The following is a 19,456-nucleotide window of genomic DNA, read 5'->3' as shown; positions in this document are numbered from 1 at the left end:
AGGGGGGTTCTGACTAAACCAACCTAGTAGGATTCTTGCTGAAGGCAGGCCAGGGGGATGGTGGAAAATGGGGGGCCTGATTAGGGATGCAGAGTGATCAAATACTGGGTTTGGTTCAACCGACTTAGGAAAGTTTTTACGAAAACTAGATGATTTTGCAGGAAAATACACAGATGGATTTAGGAGAAGGTCCAGAAGCCTGACAAAATGTGGTCAAACAAAAACGTTTGTCGGTATCAATCACAGGGGCAGGAGAGTCTAGTGGTAAAGCGAGCAGAGCAAGGAACCAGACTGCCCAGGTTTGAATCCCAGCTCTGCCACTTGCTAGCTGGGAAACCCTGACAATTACTTAACTTATCCTCAACTGTGAAATAGGAAAAATAGTAATACTCTGCCATGATATTCCTGATATCGTCGGAAGTTTCTAGAAAGTCCCTGTGTTGGCATCAGAAGCTTCAGAGCCAGTATCAGAATTGAGCCATACAGATGCAAGTACACACAATGCATTCATTCTGAAAAGGAAAACGTTCTAAAAAAGACTTTCTCTTCATAAGATACTAGATTGTAAAGTTCACCATATAAGTGATAAGCATATAAGTGGCTTCTACGCAGAATCCTGAGCTACCGATTTTACAGGATAAGGACAAGCAAAAAGAGAGCTCAATAATAATTAGGTTGTGGTTAATAAAAAGAGAGAGAAGCTTCACTGAACTGTTGGCTGTCCTGATGTCAAAGCATTCCTGTGGACTTTGAAGAGAATGGCTGCGTTCCCCACATCCTCTAAGGTGTGTTTCATGCTCCTACTGAATCATAAGCCTCCCATAAAGGCTCTGGGGTCTTCTGAAAAGTGAGGCCCAACTATAAATAGCACCAAGATCTGTGGTATTGAAAAAAAATAATAAAAATATTGCAAACTGCTCCCTGAATGGCTGAAGACCAGGAGACCGGCCAGCTGCTTCTTGACACACTTTGAACATCAAATGAAGAGGCTGCAAAGTGACCTTTAGTGGGTCCTGTGCAAGGACCGATTTATTTTGTTCACTTCACAGAATAGTCTAAGGTGGTGACATACCTATTTTTAGGGAGTTCTTTGTATTGATGCCTCCAAGCAAAGTAGACGTGATGGGCAAGCCGTGCCCGGGAATATATTTTGCATGCTCCTGTCTGCCTCCTCTCTTTCCCTGTTACCTCCCAGGGGTATTAATCGGGCAGCAGAGATGTGTCTGTGCTCTGGAATTGCGAGGTGAGGTTGTATCCAGCCTTGTTTTCCCTGTGGAATGAACTTGTTCATTTAACCCTCTTAGCAACCCAAGGAAGTCCTAAGGTAGGGGAAACCTTATCTCCATCTTCAGAGATGAGGACGGTGCCAAGGACTGTTCAAGATCACGCAGATCATAAAAGCAGCACCTGGGACTGGTGCAGAGTCTCCAGTTCTGTTCTGGAACATTCTGCCATCCAGGGAGCAGAGACTGAGGGAGGGGTTTGCGGCAGGGAACTGTAACTAGGTGACTCATTCTACCGCCACAGGGAAGTCAACCTCCTCCTACATGCTGACACTAGGTGTGCATGAGTGAACAGCGGACTTGTGGGTCTCCTGGCCTCCGTGCTGCTCACTATAGTCTAGTGTGAAAGACAGCTGGTAAATTCTGAGCCCAGTGATGCAACTTGTGAAACGTGGTATGAGCAGGGTGCCAGGTGAGGAGCCTGGTTCAGCCTGGTGACTCAGGGAAGGAGCCCCAGGAAGAGACTTGAACGTAGACAAGCCAAGAGCAGAGGGAAGGCAGTTGGCAGAGAAAGGAGTCCCTGAAAAGTGGGAGGGAGCTGGGTCTGCTCCGGGGCGAGGGCTGGGGGACAGCCAAGCTGGAAGGGATCACAGCCTGGGGGTGGGGGTGGGGGGCGGCGGTTGCAGGTCTCTTCAGCCAGGATGAGGATTCGCTAGTTTGTCATCCGTGCCGTTGGAGGTCATACCAGAATGTGATGGGTGCTCTTAAAGCATCTCTTTAGTGCTGGTGTGATGAAGGAATTCAGAAGGATTCTGGGAAAAAAGAGCGGGAATGAATGAGCTCATACTTGCTAGTGCCTTCCGGGGACTATTTTGTGCAGGAATAATGGGGGCTACTTGCCGGTACAGTTAAGGTCTAGGCCCTGTACTGGGTGTGTTGTAGGTACTGTTTCTAATCTCCTCAGCAGCTGTGCATCTAGAGGTGGCGCTGTCCGGCATGGCCGCCGTTACCCACGTGTGACATTCATGAGCGTTAGGCAAGCAAAAACTCCCAGTCACACCAGCCACATTTCAAGGGCTCGTTGGCTGCACGTACCTTCTGGCTACGACATCAGACCGCAGGAATAGCATTTCCATCATCCCGGAAGTTTTTTGAGGCAGTGCTGGTCTGGATTTGGTAGCACATGACTAGAGCCAGCCGGACACAGTGGTTAAGCATTTGGCCTTTGGGGTCGAATCGGGGTTGGGATCCCAGCCTCACCCCAGTATGGAGTGTGAAAGAAGGTGACACCCTTCACCTGCCATCATCGCCCGCTACACGGTGTGTATGTCATCATCATTTTTATTATAATTATCATCAGCATGTTTGCTGTGATTGGCAGGTAGGGGGTGTAGGGCTTCCAGACGGACATTTTATCTTCACATGAAATTCAGTCATGTTCCTGTTACTTACAGAGGTTTTCAAAGATGAGGCTGTTTTCTTGCTTCTGTTCCCAGCCTCTGCGGTGGTCACCACCTCTCTCCTCAGCACCATGTTATGAATCCAAGAACCTGGACGTGGGGGCGAGCTCTGCCCCCGATCGGGGATGACTGGAGAGGTAGAAGGGTAACTCTAGAGGTTGAATGTAGAGGACGATGGTTGGTTTGAACACATTTCTGATCTACCCAGGAGAAGTGGAGGACAGAAGTAGATTTGAGGAATGAGAAAGCCCTCTCGAAAGTCATACAAGACAGGTGCTGTACTCCAGCAGAGAGGAGCTGGCTGGCTGCTTTGGGGGATGAATTTGCTTCCGGTATTTCCACCCAGAATCTCATTATTACAAAGCCTTTCGTTACCAGCTGGGTCCTGGAATAGAAGTAGGGGCACCAGCCCATGGCCAGATCATTAAGACAAATTAAGACATATTAATATATGCTGGAAACAAAACAATTAGCTACATAGATTTAATTTGTTTCCCTGCTGGAGGAAACCCCTGAGAGGGTGCAAAACATGTACCCAAGAACAGCTCTGCAGCTCCCCTGCGAGCCTGGCACTCGTCAGCCCTGTAGGGGCTGAGAGCCGCTGAAATGAGACTTCTGCCCAAGGGTGGTTCGTCTGAAAACAAATCCTCTCTTGGACCAGGATTACGTGAACCTGCTGATACAGGTGACCTGGAGTTTTGTTAAATTGGTGATTTTCCTTTTTTTTTTTTTAATCACCTTATTGATAATAGTTATTTTGACTGTGTATGAAGATAATGCCCAGAGCTCTAAAATAGGATATTAGAGCACATTTTCTATTCACATTTAAAGTTAGCAAATTTACATATTTGTATTATTGTTTGCACTTTTTTTTTTCTTTTTAGATTTTATTTATCTGAGAGGGAGAGAGAGTGAACGAGACAGTGCAAGCAGAGGGAGGCGCAGAGGGAGAGGGAGAAACAGACTCCCCACCGAGCCAGGAGCCCGGCTCGAGGCTCAGACCTGAGAGCATGACCTGAGCAGACGCTCAACGGATTGAGCCACCCAGGAACCCGTCTGCTCTTTTTTTAAGAGACTGAAGTGGAATACGAGATAGTTCCTTCATTTCTGAGTTGGGGCCTTCATTGTCTCTTGATTTTTTGTTTTTGTCTTGATTTTTATCGCTGTTGTCGTTTCTTGCCCGAGTCATGATTTTTAATTGTCTCACCATGAGGAGAAGACAGGCTTCTCACCACACCCAGGTGCATTTTTCCCAGAGAGAGACAATGGAATCTATCATCGGAGTTCCCCTAGGCTATGTCTGGGACAATAGGCCCATCAGATGGCGATGGCACACTCTTGTCCCCGGCTTGGCAAACCGGCCCTTACAACATCCTGGGGTGGTCACCAAGGAGGCCAGAGTCCCTTCTCTCAAAATAGTAGCCTCCAGAGGCACAGTCCCCAGCTGGGAGGAACTGCATGTTTACAGGGAGAGATGATTTCTTCTGTCATCATGATGACGACGATAGCTTCCTTACAGAATATGTACAATTATATGTGAGAAACATAACCCCCAAGTTGCTTTGAAAAAGGGACCTTTTATAGTGTCAGGAGTGAATATACGAGCTACCTTGTATATTCCTTGCGTGTTGGTAGCTGACAGGTTTATGGCCTTTCCTTGGGGCTGCCCTGCACATTAGGCTTTGCTCGTGGCTGTGGGACCTCTCACGCGGGCGGAAGATGCACTGACTTTCTATGATGATCATTTGACTCGGTTCTCATTTTGGAAATCGGGCAGGGTAGGGTCTGAAACCTTCCAGTGACAGCTTGCTGAAAGGTGTTTGGCTGCTTCTTCACTTCCCCATCTTGTCCAAGGAGCGACATCATTTGGCTCACTTTAGAGAAGCATCTTTCCTGGAGGTCAAGTGTTTCTAGCAAGAAGGGATGTTGCCTCCCACCTCTACAACTCTTCTCGGCACTCTGGACAACCCTTCCAGTCCCAGGCGACAGTCAGTCATTTGATAGGCCACCAAAGGCCATTTGAGTCTGCAGCTAACACTGTGGCCAGAAGTTTCTTAAATTGGAAATTTATAAATTGGAAATCTCTGTTTATATCCTACCTCTGGAAAATGGATATTTTAAGTTGTCTCAGAGAGCCATACATGATAAGGTTGTTCACGTAGAAGCAATTTAAAAATCACAGAAAGAAGAAAATGTGCTAGCCAGGATAAATAATGAAATTGCGGGGATTGATTATGGAGATTGGCTCCGAGACTCTCCAAAGCTCCGGCAGTAAGTGGATTATTAAGTACATTATGGTTCTGTCACATGACAAGATTATGTAGCTACTAAGCTTACCCTCAGAGGCAATTTATAACAAGAAAATTCTTGCAATACCGTATGAATAAGAGAGGATTGAAAACTATAGAACTGGACTCCTTGTGGCTCAGTGGTTGAGCCTCTGCCTTCGGCTCGGGTCATGGTCTCAGGGTCCTGGGATCGAGCCCTGCATCAGGCTCTCTGCTCAGTAGGGAGCCTGCTTCCCCCTCTCTCTCTGCCTGCCTCTCTACCTCTTGTGATCTCCCTGTCAAATAAATAAATAAAATCTTAAAAAAAAAACAAACTATAGAATTAGCTATGTTTACCCAAAAAAATCAAAAAATACTGGCAGGAAGTTCACCAGCATGTCAGCTATGGGTGATGAGATGGAGTGGTTTTCTTTTTCCTTCTTTCAGAGTATTATAATGAACATCTATTACTTTCATGACCACACACAAAAGTTATCTTTTTGGTTGGCTCTGAGCTTCCTGACAGAGAAAGGCAGAAGGGGAAACAATCGTGAGTTTTATGACATTCATTATGTGGGACAGAACAGTCTTCGTGCTCCAAGATCAAATTTTCTGGACCCTGAATTCCAGAAGGGGTTTATCCTGATGGCTATGGGGTGATGGGATGTACAAAGTTTGATGAAGTTCTTCGAGCAGGTGTGGGAGGGGAGGGCTCCTGTCTCTGACCAGGCAGCGGGGCGAGCGGGGGAGGGGAGCCTCCCTCTCGCCCTCCTTCCATTCCCTATGGGCCTTTTGAAGGGTTTCCTTTGCCCGTTGTGTCTTATCCAGACGGCATGTGAGATAGGCCTGGCAGGTGCAGAGGACAGCTCTCACGCTTTGTTTCACAGCCTGCGGGTTGAATGACCTCCAGTGCTGGAAATGGCTTCTTTTAAAAACTAGTGTAACTTGACTTCTCCCCTCCCCCTCCCCACTCCCCGCAGGTGTAGCTGCACTGGATTCCAGTGTGTCTGGGAAAATCGGTCTGCGTGCTGTCGTCTATTATTTCTGTACCACCATCATCGCTGTAATTCTAGGTAAAATCCATTTCGGATTCCTTATTCCTCTGTATAATGGTGACTTGTCCTTTAAAAGTATCTGGGCTTTTTTTAATGCATTTTTTTTTTTAATTCAAAAAGTAGTTTTGTCAAACCACCATGAAGCCTTTGGGCTTAAAGTCTACCCAGCACCTTTTCTATAAAGAAAATACAGGACTGACTGAAGTTTAGCCGTGGGCCTTATTCACATTCCTGGGTGACAGTCCTGTGCCTTACCAGGTTCACTGGGTAGAAGGAGGTGAAGCCAAGAGCTTATATAATCTGTAAACGGAGTGATTCGTCAGCAGTAGTGGAGTTGAGTATAATTGTGAAATATTTCCAAAACGATGCCATTGCAGTGCATTTCAGATTTCACGTGGTACTCAGAGTAGAAATTCCACTTCAAAAAGGGAGAAAGTTCTAATAAGGGAATATCACTGCTCTTGTGCCTTTGGCATTCTTTTGTGAAGAAAGTGCTGTCCATCCTTCGTGACCTAACGTTTTTAAGGCCGCCCGAGCAGGAAGAGAGGCTGGAGCATACTCAGATGTTGCGGCCGTAGTGATCCTGGTCCTCTGCCTTAATGGACTGTTAGACATGGTGAGGTTGGTCGTGTGAGGCAGGGCACCTGGGAGGGCCCGAACCCTGCCTTAAACCAAAGCCACCTCTCCTCATGAGGTTCCTGAGGGAGGGAGACATGAAGGGGAAAGCTGGTGTATGTCTCTCTAGCATCCCTGAGAGGGAAGAAGGAACCGCACGCACCATGGTCCTTGGACTCACCCACTGACTCCCCTCACTGGTAAAACTGACCTGCTCAGCATCCTGACATCCTGCCTCCGTGGACTGGCATCCCCCTCCAGTCAAGCAGTTTCTCATGCCGTGATCTGTTCTCCAGCCTCCCACCTTTGGGACACCTCAAAGGACAGGAACCCATTACCTCCAGGGGCCAAAATGGCGCTCTCAGAGACTCCCTGTTTAGACAGTTCCTTACGGCAAGAACTCTCTCTCCCTGTAACACCTATTTGCCCTCACTCCATCCCCCCAGAGTCACAGGAAATGCGACTTTTCCTAACCCCGAACGTTTTTTTGGATTAGACAGCAGCTTTTCAGATTTTTGAAGGCTTGGGATATGGAAGAAAGATAAGGCATGTTCTGTAGGCACCTCAGGAAAATAACTAGCATGTGTGGGCAAAAATTACATAAAAATATTGAATGGGTGCCCTGAGCTGGAAATCACCCTCACCCAACCCCTGCCTAGGCTGACTTCCTAGGCTAAAGAAAAGAAAATAGAAAATTCTCAGGTGTTTCCAGAAGCAATTCTGGAATGCATCTCTTCATTTAAAAGCGGGGGGGGGGGGGGGGCGGAATTTCTTCTGCTTAATTCAAATGGAAGAGTAATTAAGGCCACTGCTGAGGCCCCGGATGGGGTTCAGCATCTTGGCTGAACCTCGGAGTCTCCTTCCAGTATTACCTGCTTCCACCATGCCCCCGGGTTCTAAGAAGGATGCACTGTTGGGGGTCAGGGGCAGGTGTTCTGGAAGGTTCTGAATGCTCGGTGATACTCTCCTTGGCCACAGGCATCGTGCTGGTGGTGAGCATCAAGCCTGGCGTGTCCCAGAAAGTAGACGAGATTGACAGGACAGGCAGCAGCCCCGAAGTCAGCACGGTGGACGCCATGTTGGATCTGATCAGGTGAGTGTCCTCCCAGCCGGGCTGCTCCGTGGCCCTGCCGCCTCTGATGCTGCCGTCACATGGGACCCACGCGTGCTCTGAGGCTCTGCTCTTGCTGGTTTGAAATTTCTGATAGTTCTTGAATCATTGTGTTTGTTCAGTGAGCCCTGGGTCCCAAAATTACATATCTGGGCCTGCTTGCCAGACTGTGTGGGTCCAAGAGCGGTTGAGAGAAACAGGTTCCTCCATCTGGATTCAGGATGGACAGAGCTGCAGAAAGTATATACTTGTTGCATTAAGATGCTGGGCTGAGTGGGGGATGGGATCCGTTCTAAAGGACTCTTGAAGAAATACACTTTTTAATTATACAGGAGAAACCCTTTTATCAGAAGCAATCAGGGCTGGAAATTGGTCAGTTAATTTTAAGATATCAGTTAAAGCAAAAAAAAAAAAATTGACACAGCTATACCTGACATATTTTGTTGACACCTATAATTTAAATGGCATTTACTTGCTGACCTCTGACACAAAGCCAGGGTCTTTCCTTCGAGTGTGTCAGGTGATTATAATTTCTTATCATTTCTCTCGCACCTGCTGTCCTTACAAAGGCATCATGTACAGTTTCCAAGCTCAGTTTCCATGAAGGAGAGCAACAAAACCCTTAGAAACGGCTAACAAAGCTGCGTGCCGGTTTTTCTTTCCATTTCAGTGGCCCTCCCAAACCTAATTTAACCACAGAAAGCTTAATCCTGTGCTTTGGCCGAGTTTCCAGGCGTGGAGTTTAGAGTTGATAAAAACCACACCTTCTGTTTCCTAGTCCTGTTTCATCCATTCACATCATTCGTAATTCAGTGACTGACTACTGATGTCCGCACTTGGAGTAAAGATGTTGGGAGCAAATGCAGTGGACTCAGGAAGCATGTGCTCCCTTCGACGAGCGCAGAGGGTGCAGGACATTAAAGACATCCCTGGGCGGTGAGCATCCGCCTGCCAGTGCTGTGTGGCACGGAGCACAGCACGCGTAGACTTTACTCTCATCAACTAAATGATGGTGGCTGGAGAGTGATGGTGGCTGGAGAGAGCTTTCTGGACTGGGTTGAAGCTCGGCGGGAGGGACAGAATCTTTATCGGAGGAAGTATTTGCAAAGGAGAGGCCAGAAAAGATACCAGGGTACTGATGCTGTGTTCTCCTCGTGTTCATCAATGTATTGAGTGTGACAGAAACAAATAACAGAAAACAAAACACTTGTGCCTTAACGTGACACTGCTTTTCATGTCTCCAACAGGAATATGTTCCCTGAGAATCTTGTCCAAGCCTGTTTTCAGCAGGTAATCCTAATGGCTTCTGCCTCCAGACAGCTCCCCTCTTCGCTTGACCCATTCGAGATTTTTATGTCCTGCTGTGACCCAGGAACTGGAATGCGCCCACCCCAAATGGCAGGAAATGTACCTGTGGCTGCAGGCGGGGCCGTTGCAGGCCGCTTCTCTGCTCTGTGCCTCTGGTCTTCCAGGCCCCAGGGAAGTCCCTGTTGCCACGGACCCAGGCTCCCTTTCCCTGTTTTTGGAGAACCCCGTGGTATTTGCAAAGAAGCTTGGATCGTCTGCCAGTTAAACACCCTGCAGAAACAGCCCCGGCGCCTCTCCTTCCTCCCGCATGAAGGAGAGCAGTCTCTAACACACACGGGGGCTTCGCGTGCCTGCTGTCCGGTCTTTTCCTTAATCCTCGCACGCCCGTTGCCGGCCCGCCCCGTGGCCGTGTAACAAAGCCCTGATTTTTGCCTCTAGGAAAGCTTCGCGGTCTCTTGACTCCATCTCCTTGCTTCCCTTCTCTCTTGTTTATCTGTGCACTTGAAGACCAAAGAGTCTGTCCCAAAATGCTGAATTCATTTACATAAATTAGACCAACAGAGCCCTCTGTGTACACCAACAGAAGTGGCCATGAGCTTGCTCCCTGCCAACCTCCATGAGGCACAGAACCACCTCCATTTCAAGGTTCAGCCTCGGGTGGTCATTTGTAAGGTTCTCAAGGTTGACAGAGCCTGGCAGGACTGACACGGATGCCCGGCGTGATGGTATATGAGCTCTTTCTTCGGCCTCCCTGCGGAAGCTCGGCAGAACGCCCCAAAGCTGAAGGAAGGGAATTCAACAGAAATGTCCCTCGTGGCCTGGCCCTAAAGGCGTTTTTGATCTGGGAACAACCATCTAGTTCTTGACATGTATTAAAGCCATGGTGACTGCACTCATCAAAGTAATGAGGCGTTTCTCCCAGGTTAATAATAATGAAGGAGTAAACAGAGAAACAAAATGAGTGGCAGGATCTCCATAATGTCTGTTAAAGCAAATGAAACCTATACATTCTTCCCCATTATCGCTCTGTTAATTTGCCCCTTATTATGAAAGAGAACGTTCTGACATCGTTGAATGGTGGCTGTGGGAATCGGGCTTTGGATCTCGTGGCCTCGCCTTTGCTTCCAGAGCCTCACGGGAGCCCAGAGAGGCGACAGGGGCAGAAGGCTACCGTGGTACTTGTTTAGCCCAACTGACATATTCCTGTGGTTTAGGCTCAGATGCTTGAAAAACGCTTATTTTGTTTGTTTCTCTGGTCTCTTTCCTCCCCTCCAACATGCAGTATAAAACCAAGCGTGAAGAAACGAATGCTCCCAGTGAGCCAGGGACAAACATGACAGACACACCTGTCACAGCCATCATGACAACTGCCATTTCCAAGGTACGTCGTCGCCCGCACCCCTTCCCCAGCAGGCAGGGTGAGCTGCGAACAGGCAGGAGATGGAAATACAGTCAGTCCTCACTGTTTGTGAATTCTTCTACCCTCTAAAATGTATTTGTAACCCCCCAAATCAACACGAAGCTCTCACCTTGTTTGCAGAAACACAGGGAGTGGTGAGAAGTTCCAGTCACCCAACATATGCACTCCCAGCTGAGGGCGAGCAAGGCCGAGCTCTGCCTTCTTTTTTTCTCTAAGTAGGCTCCATGCCCAGTGTGGGGCTTGAACTCATGACCCTGAGCTCAAGAGTCACCTGTTCTACCAACTGAGCCAACCGGGTGCCCTAGGCACTGGCTTCTTGTTTCAGCTCTCTTACTATAAACCAGTGTCCTTTTAGGGGTGTGTTTATGCCATAGTTTTTTTTCACATTTTTGTGCCTTTTCATGATGATTTCACTGTTTGAGATGTCCCCCCACGCATCGTGCTGCAGCGCTGTGTGTGGTTCTCAGGGCAAGAAGGCTGTGACTGGCCAGACAGAAGACACCTGTGCCTTCGGTCGGCCTCACTCAGGCCTGACGGTGTCGGGGTGGGGATGTTGAGAGCTGCTGGGATTTCAGCAGTAGAGAAGAGGCCACCATACGGGCATGAAGTAGTTCCTCCCTAGTCCTATGGTAGATTCTGCCAAACATTCCCTGCCTCCACACAGGAAGAAAAGATTTAAGGAACAAGTGTTTGGGAGACTTAGGAATGCAAATCAGATAGAGCGAGGTGGCCTCCTGCTTCGTCCTGCGGAATCCTTAAGTCCTCCGCCTGGCCCAGTGGCCCTCCACGTCCGTGCGCCTCCCTGGTTCCCCAGCTCCCCTCCCGGATGCCCTCTCTGTCCCATCCAGACCCACCTCCTTGGTTTCTCCTTCTTTCCACCTTTGCACGTGATTCCACCAAGAGTTTTGTGAACGGCCCCCAGGAGCTAGACCCCGCTGGGCCCTGGGAGGCCAGTGGTGCAGACAGGTGTGGCCCCTGCCCTTACGTGACGAGCATTGCAACCGGGAAGAGCAGGCTACTCGGGGGCATTCAACACAGAGGGTTAAATTAGTTTGGGGGCCCTAAAGGAAGAGTAGGAACTCTCCAGGCACGGTAGGGCAGGCCCAGGGTATGATGACTTTGCCTCTCCTTACATCATTTTTCTGGAAAATGCTTCCATCTCCTGCCCGTCTGCTGGCGAGGCTGCGCTCTCCCCACCCCTCGGCCCCAGGTCCGTCCCTGCCTGATGCCTGCAGCTGTGGTTTGGCATGCAGTTCGTGACGCACCGTATCGCTCTCACGGGTCTGTTTTCCCTACAGTTAATCTTATCTATCGAGCTGTATTTCTAAGACTTATCCTGTAGCCAGTGCAGTTAGCACACTCGCGGCTCGATAAATCCGTGTTTGAGCATATCAGATTATAAGTAAAAAATGGCGGGCATGCCAGGAGCTTATCAACCATTTATAATACTTTATAAGGCTGACTTGTGCTGCTCCAATTATGTTATCTCCCTGTGAAATCTCTCAGAAAATCTCATGCAGCCCCACTCGGAGTAAGTTTTTTCCCAGCATCTCTCACGCTGTTCCTACCCAGGATAAGGGGAAGAAACAGTTCACAGTAGCAGCCGTTTGGGTAATATTTACATCTCTAAAGTCCTGTTGGCCACCCAGTTAGAGGCAGTAAAGAAGGCTTCTGTGCATCACTATCAGATAGATATCCTAAAAATGTTCACCCTGGCAAATAATTTGAGCTTCCTGCATTCTTAAGTCCTATCTTTTTCACGCAGACTCCAAAGTTGCTAGTAGTTAAAATAACCCCTGAAAAGTGCCTTGATTCTAAAGTTCTTATTAAAAATGTAAGACATCCCAGAATAAGAATACTTCAAAAGCAATCTTCAAGTTTGGGTTTTTTGAGAAAGCGAAAAAAAAAATCCCTTTACGCTTCTGTGGCAGAAGATGGGAGCGGTAGGAACTCAATACACATGTAGGTGGTTTGTTGTTGTTTGTTTTCTCCCCGAGTATTGTTGACTCTGACTGGTGGACTACTAGTTTGTTATGTCTGGCTATCATAGCTTCTCATTTCGGGGCCTCTGCCTTCCAGCAAAATTAGAATCACGCATCAGTATATTCTCTCGGTTTTGATCCACAGAACAAAACAAAGGAATACAAAGTCGTAGGCATGTATTCGGACGGCATAAATGTCCTGGGCTTGATTGTCTTCTGCCTTGTCTTTGGACTTGTCATTGGAAAGATGGGAGAAAAAGGACAGATTCTGGTGGATTTCTTCAATGCTCTGAGTGATGCAACCATGAAAATCGTTCAGATCATTATGTGGTGAGCAGATGCTGGTGAATGCCATCTTGCTTCTTCTTACAGTTGTCCCCTCAAAATTAGGATAGAGGGGCCTGCGCTTCTCCACTGACCTCCCCGTAGGAAGGAGGAACGCGGAATGCCGAGACACTGGAGTGTTCAGGAATTCTACATATCACTTAGGCATGAGTTCACCGATAAGAATCTGAGTGTCAGCCGTTGTCTGTTCTCCCAAAGCCCCTGGTCAGCTTGCTCCCAACCGGCATTTGTCTAAGAAATAACTCTTAAAATAGTGACTTGAAGGGGTTCCTGGCACATCGAAACCCAAGTGCTCTCCTTGTTGGGCCCAGATGTGATATTCAAAATACTTCCCATTGTATTTTGTTTCCATCCAAATGAAACTGCCATTTGGATGAGAACACACCAGCCGCACTGTCTGAGTCCCTGCCCTGTCCCTGGAGGTGCCAACAAGTCCACCTTTGCGAGGTGATCTCTGCCCCCATTTATGTCTTACTGAGTTGACCCGACATTACTCTCAAGTGTAGACACCGACGGTGACGCAAAGGCTCTAGCAACTTCGACCCCTTACTCCCACTGAACCTTGGCTTCTTCGTGTGTAAAAAAAGGATAATAAAAGTCTGCCCCTCGGGTTGGGAGAAGTACATTAGGGGAAATGATGCATGTCAAATACTTAACCCAATACAAGGCACGCAAATAGAGCTGCACAAACAGAGCCGTTCTGAGCACTTCCACGACTAATGGCATTGCTCTGTTGCTGATATGACTACCTGGGAGACAAGATGACCGGGGCTAGAAAGAGCGTGGTGCCATCTATGGAGGGTCAGGCAAAACTGAGCCCTGCAGATGGGACCATTGGCAGGACGTCCGTGCCCCGGGAGCACGGTGCAGGATAGACAGCTGTTCTACCACACGTTCTTGCCAAGTTCGCTCATCTAAGGTAGCTTGGGTGAGTAGAATTTAAGGTGCATGCACAGGCGCTAAATCCTGGCGCCAGTGCGGTCCACCAGGACCGGAGGCTGAAACCTTAGCCTCCCTGTGGACCCGGTGCTCCTCCCAGCTGAGCGCCCGCACCAAGCCAAAGTACATACCCTGGCTTGCTTCCTCCCCAGCAGTCCCACCTCGAGAAGACACCTGATGATGGAAGTGTCTTTGCTGTGCTTATGTTCTAGCTACATGCCACTTGGCATTTTGTTCCTGATTGCTGGGAAGATCATAGAAGTTGAAGACTGGGAAATATTCCGCAAGCTGGGCCTTTACATGGCCACCGTCCTGAGTGGGTATGTCAGACTCGGGAGAGGAAGCAGGAACTGTGTTTGAGCCACTGGATCACTGAGAAGCAGCGTTCCAGTTATAATTGGCTTCTCCCATGGGCCGAGGAAGATGGGGTTCAGAGATAAGAGAGCGGGGTGGGGGGGGCTGGCTTTAGCAGCTGTACTGGGGGAGGATCACACTGTGCTAATTGCCAGATCTTGGCAGAACAGCCTGGACCATGGTTTATCGCTGCCTTTATTTGTTGTTAAAACCCTTCATTGGAACAAGCAAAACCCACTGGAAGCCTCTCTTGGCATTCACTTCTTCAAGGATGGAAACTCACCAAACTCGTAGGAATAGCCCACGAGGACCCCAGTCCCAAGAAAGAAATCGGGCAGGGCCTGAATGCAATGAGACTTGAGCAAGTAGGAGTGTGTGGCTGGTTGGTTCCAACCCCACTGGTGGGGTTGTGCACTGCTACCGTGCCCTGCACCACCCGAGTGTCAAAGAGGATGCCGGGAACGTCTTCAGGCTGGGAAGAAGTGGGTAAAGCAGGGAGGCAGCAGGTCGTCTACATATTCATTGCAGCCCACTATTGGTTCCTTGAGGGGAGGTAGGGTGAGATAATTTAAGGATGGTGCCCGTGGATATCTAGCAGGGACGGGATACGTCATACATGCTAAGAAATATGGACGAAGGGAATGGATAAACCACCCACATTTCCACAGGTCAGTGCTCCCAAACGCCCGCCTTGGCCAGTGAGCTCACCTGTTGGGAGTGCAAGTGCCCTGGGGAATCCATCTGTGTTTACCAAAAGCACAGCCCTTCCAGCCAACAAGCAGCAGCCTGGGTGTCTACAGCATCCAATCCCAGGGCCATAGTGGTACGGGAGCAGGGCTTTGCACCCTTCTAGAGGCCAGAGCCTGTGTCCCTGCAGCGATTTGGCTGATGTTTATTATGCTGAGTCATTTTATGACACATTTCTGCTGGTTTCTGTTTGTCCTACCTGGGTTTCTAACAGAAAACTAAATTTCTCCTAGTTCTTAGCCATGCCTGCTACCTAGAACCCTCATGACGGACCTTCAGGATCTGTATTTTCAATGGCCTCATTTCTTCTTATTTTAGCTTTGACTAACTGATCTGTAAACTCTTACATGGCACCTGCTGGATTGGTCTCGTTTTTTAAGCCCCCTGTTTTACATAACCTGTATAGTCCTACATGAAACAAGGAGTCGTTTTGGAAGGCAGGAATAACAAAGAAAAGGAGGTCATTCCTGAGGTATGCCTGTAGGAAAGCAGGGACTCACCCCTTCCTGGCCTTCTTGGAGGGTGGGCACCATCCAGCAGGACAGCAGTGTGGTCCAGGGAACAGGGGGTGCTGGGTGTAGGATGAGGGTTTGTGGTAGCAATGAGTGTGGAGCCACAGAGCTACCAAGGAAACAGGGGTCCGATCCACCTGTGAAGGTGAGGGAAGGCTTCCTGGAGGAGAGGGACCTTTTGCTGAGTCTTAGAAGAGTGGTAAGTATTCAGCAGCAGAAGGAAGTGAAAGCTCGTTAGCACCTATTGCAGGAAGAGCACGTACAGGGCTTGGCAGTGTGACATACGTGTTCTGTGAGCTCCAAAATGTGGATTCAGCTACTGGCTTCACCACTTTGAAAAGCTACTTCATTTGCTAAGTGAGTCTCCTCATACTCATTGGTGGATATATGGAGACATATGCCCTTGCCCTACTTCTCATTTTCTCTTGGGTCATTATGAAAATCCAGTGATCTATCATGAATTTTTAAAAAGCTGTTTGGAAAAAGGGATTACTGTGAGGAGGTGGTGCCCTCTACGAACCTGTTTCTCTTTCTTGTTTACAGGCTCGCGATCCACTCCATTGTCATTCTCCCACTCATCTACTTCATAGTCGTACGGAAGAACCCTTTCCGATTCGCCATGGGAATGGCTCAGGCTCTCCTGACGGCTCTCATGATCTCTTCCAGGTGAACAGAGGAGGGGCGTCCGGGAGAAGCCTCTGGGCCATTTCTTGTCAGCTCTCATCCACTGCGGATGAGAGCTGTCCCCACCACACATGAAACTGACCCCCCCTCCCCCGCTTATGCTTTTGTAGCTGCCTTTAACTCAGGGAATGACCTCTAGATTCTCTGCCTGTGTCCTTGAACATTTCTGCCCCCTGCTGGGTATTTCTCATCCTTGCGGCATGGCCTGCAGCCCCAGAATGGGTTACACTGTCACTTGGAGCAGCCCCGGACCCAGTACATTCTCATTCCTGGACCTGCCGGAAGTGCCAGCATGCTTTGGGCTCTGGGTTTGGTTTTTGGCATAAAGTGTCTCTCCAGGGTGGGGACTGAGCCCTGGCATTCCTGGACCATAAGTTTCTTTCTCTTTCTATCACACAGTTCAGCCACACTGCCAGTCACTTTCCGCTGTGCTGAGGAAAAGAACCAGGTGGACAAGAGGATCACCAGGTTCGTGCTGCCCGTGGGAGCTACGATCAACATGGACGGGACGGCTCTCTATGAGGCAGTGGCAGCCGTGTTCATTGCACAGTTGAATGGCCTGGACTTGGGCATCGGGCAGATCATCACAATCAGGTAGGGCGTGAGGTCATGCTCGTGTTCATTTCTGTTATTGGAACTGTATCAAGGAAAAATTGCCAGTGGCGGGGGGGAGAAAATAAAAATCTGGAGGGCCAAAACCATCACTGTTCTTGGTTCAGCGTACCCAGTGGGTGCTAGGCACACAGATGCCAAGGATTCAAGGTGGAATAAGGGCCAGTCCCTGCTTTCAGGGGGTCCCCAGTATGTAGGGGGATACAGATACCTAAGTAAATGCGGGGATGTGCTAAGAGCTATCGTGGAGGTTTCAGAGGATATAGAGGGCACCAAAGAAGGAAGGGAAGGTGAGGAGAGGCTTCCCAGAGAAGCAGAAGGTTTAGTCTCAGAAGAGCAAAGAATTTAGTAAGAGAAGAAGGAACTAAGAGCATCTGGGATAAAAAGGACTAGCACGTATGGGGGCTCATGATATAACCACGGCCTAGTTACAGAGGACAGATTATTAGATGTTGCCGACATAGATTACAATGTGAAGAACATAGAGAAACAAGAGGGCAGGGATCATCTCCTGAAAGGCTTCATGTGAGCTGCTCCTGGAATGGGATCAGACAGTCTTTCATAATATGGACAGATTTGCGTTTTTAAAGGGTAACTTGGCAATATGGTGGATGGACTAGATGGGAACAGGAACATAAACTGGAAGACTAGTTAGGAGACTACTGCAGAAGTCCAAGTAAGGAATTAAAAGGCCTACATCAGGGGCTCTTGGGTAGCTCAGTCAGTTAAACATCTGCCTTCAGCTCAAGTCATGCCCAGGGTTCTAGGATCAAGCCCCACTTTGGGCCCCTTGCTCCGTAGGGAGTCTGCTTTGCTTTCTCCCTCTGCCCTCCCACCAGCACCCTGCTGGTGGTCTCTCACTCAAATAAATAAAATATTAAAAAAAAAAAAAGCCTACATCAAGGCACTGTCACTGAGGATGGAGAAGAGCTAATGAATTCAAGAGGCATCAGTTGGATTCACAGGGAGGGTTGGGAAGCGGGGGACAGTTAGGATGACTCCAGGATAGGCGGATGGTTCTGGACTGGCGAATGGTGCCTACCAGAACAGAGACTAGTGGAAGAGAAGCAAGCATAGGTGGGAAAATAAAGAGCTTATGCTTTTTGTCACATTGAATTTGAAATGCCTTCAAGATGTCCAGGTGGAACTCTGCAGTGAGAAATGTGCAGATACGATGTCAGAGGCTTCAGCGGGAGGGCAGTCATCAAGCATGTGGTTTAAGTCAGTCATCTGTGTTTGAGGCTTAACCTCACCATGATTAACTGTGATCTTGGCCAAGGTACTTGACTTCGATAACCTCCTGTTTTCTCGCCTGTAAAATATGGATAATAATAGTACCTACATCTTATGCAAGTAGTGATAATTAAGTCAGTGCACATAAAACGCTTCAAATGGTGTGTACAGAGTGAGGGCTCAAGATGTTACATAGAGAGGGTTTGTGCCAAATAGAAAAGGACTAAGAACTGAGCTCTAGAAAATCCTAATATTAAAGGCAGGCAGAGGAGGGGAGAACCAAGAGGGAGACCAAGAAGGAACAGAAAGGTAGAAGGAGAGCCATGAGACCATCACATCACCGAAACCCAGTGAAGAGAGATTTCCAAGGATGGGATCCTCAAAGAGCCTGATACCGCAAAGAATTCTACTCAAATGAAGACTGAAATTGTCTGCTCAAGTCGATGCTGAAAACGTCATTAATGAATGTTGCTCTGAAACAAGCCTGTTCAAGATGGTAGCTACAAGCCATGAACACAGGTTGGACGCAGCAAGTGTAGGAGCTTCCGTCATTGTAGAGTTAGGTTCCGTCATGGAAAATTCTACTGGACAGCACTGCTTTGAAGGGATGGGTTGGGTTTAGAGCTAATCTGGCCACTTGCATTCAGTTTGGAGTGCAAGTTTACAACTCAGCTGGGTCCCTGGGCCTGCACAAGGCTGGATCTGGCCTTTCTGGGTGAACAGTCTTGTAGCCCCGGTGCTTGGCACAGGCTTTCACTGCAGGTGTGAAGGCAGTTCTAACAGTGTTCTAATACGGTGTATTTTGAACTCCTCCCCAACCCTAAGTCATGAAGTACTTCTTGCTGTTGGCTTGACACTAACTGAAGCAAGTGCCAACTAGACCATTGGTACATCAGCCGGGACACTGTCTCTGGGCTCTGTGGTCTACAGTGTCTGTGGCTTAAGCAGCCCCAGCCGAAAGAGCTTGAGTCAAGTCCTACAGTTTGAGCAGCAGTGAGTGTGTTAAATTTGAAACCTTGCATCAGGCCTGAGAAAGCTCCGCCACTTGGCTTTGGTCCTTCCCAGGGCCCTTGGGCATCTCCCTCACCCTGGCCTGCTGGACCCAGTCTGCCCTGGACTGATTTCCAAGGAGTGGCTGTGCGAGGTAGCCGCTGGATTGGGTATTTGCCGCTTTGTGGTGAACTCCCTCCCTCTTTCCCTAAGTCATAAGTTCCCTAGATCTTAATAACCTTGTTTTTTTGTTAACCTGACTGCTAGACAAATAAACTTTGGGTGGAGAAGCTAAATATTTCACATCAAAACCTGTCCGCCTCTGCTTCTCCCTGCTCTGGTGTATTTTTTTCAAATCATCTCGACACCCAGCAGTAGGACTCAAACTCACAACCCCGAAGATCAAGAGTCACACGCTCTCCTGACTGAGCCCGCCAGGTGCCCCTATACCCTTAAATCAGACTTGCTGATAAATAACCACCGGCCCAGAGACAACCTCTGCAACTGTGAGGCCCAGTCATCACTGACCTAAAATTTAAAATCCTTGCTGGCTCTGCTCAGGACGGAATGAAATAACAAACATGGTTTTTCCCTTCACA

General features: G+C 48.5%; 1 protein-coding gene across 1 annotated transcript in view; it reads left to right on the top strand.

The window, feature by feature from the left end:
• The window catches only part of SLC1A1 (solute carrier family 1 member 1), a 74,212-nt gene that overhangs the window by 49,112 nt on the left and 5,644 nt on the right, over window positions 1-19,456 (top strand). The window contains exons 3-10 of the mRNA XM_032866525.1: window positions 5,931-6,023; window positions 7,599-7,713; window positions 8,979-9,021; window positions 10,322-10,420; window positions 12,587-12,771; window positions 13,938-14,045; window positions 15,882-16,004; window positions 16,422-16,616. Coding sequence (XP_032722416.1) covers window positions 5,931-6,023; window positions 7,599-7,713; window positions 8,979-9,021; window positions 10,322-10,420; window positions 12,587-12,771; window positions 13,938-14,045; window positions 15,882-16,004; window positions 16,422-16,616 — 961 coding nt within the window. The remainder of the gene's footprint in view (window positions 1-5,930; window positions 6,024-7,598; window positions 7,714-8,978; window positions 9,022-10,321; window positions 10,421-12,586; window positions 12,772-13,937; window positions 14,046-15,881; window positions 16,005-16,421; window positions 16,617-19,456) is intronic.

This window comes from Lontra canadensis, unplaced genomic scaffold (assembly GCF_010015895.1).
Source record: "Lontra canadensis isolate GAN:19392208 unplaced genomic scaffold, GSC_riverotter_1.0 scaffold31, whole genome shotgun sequence".
In the NCBI taxonomy this organism is placed as follows: domain Eukaryota; kingdom Metazoa; phylum Chordata; class Mammalia; order Carnivora; family Mustelidae; genus Lontra; species Lontra canadensis.
This window is presented reverse-complemented; position numbering and strand designations above follow the sequence as displayed.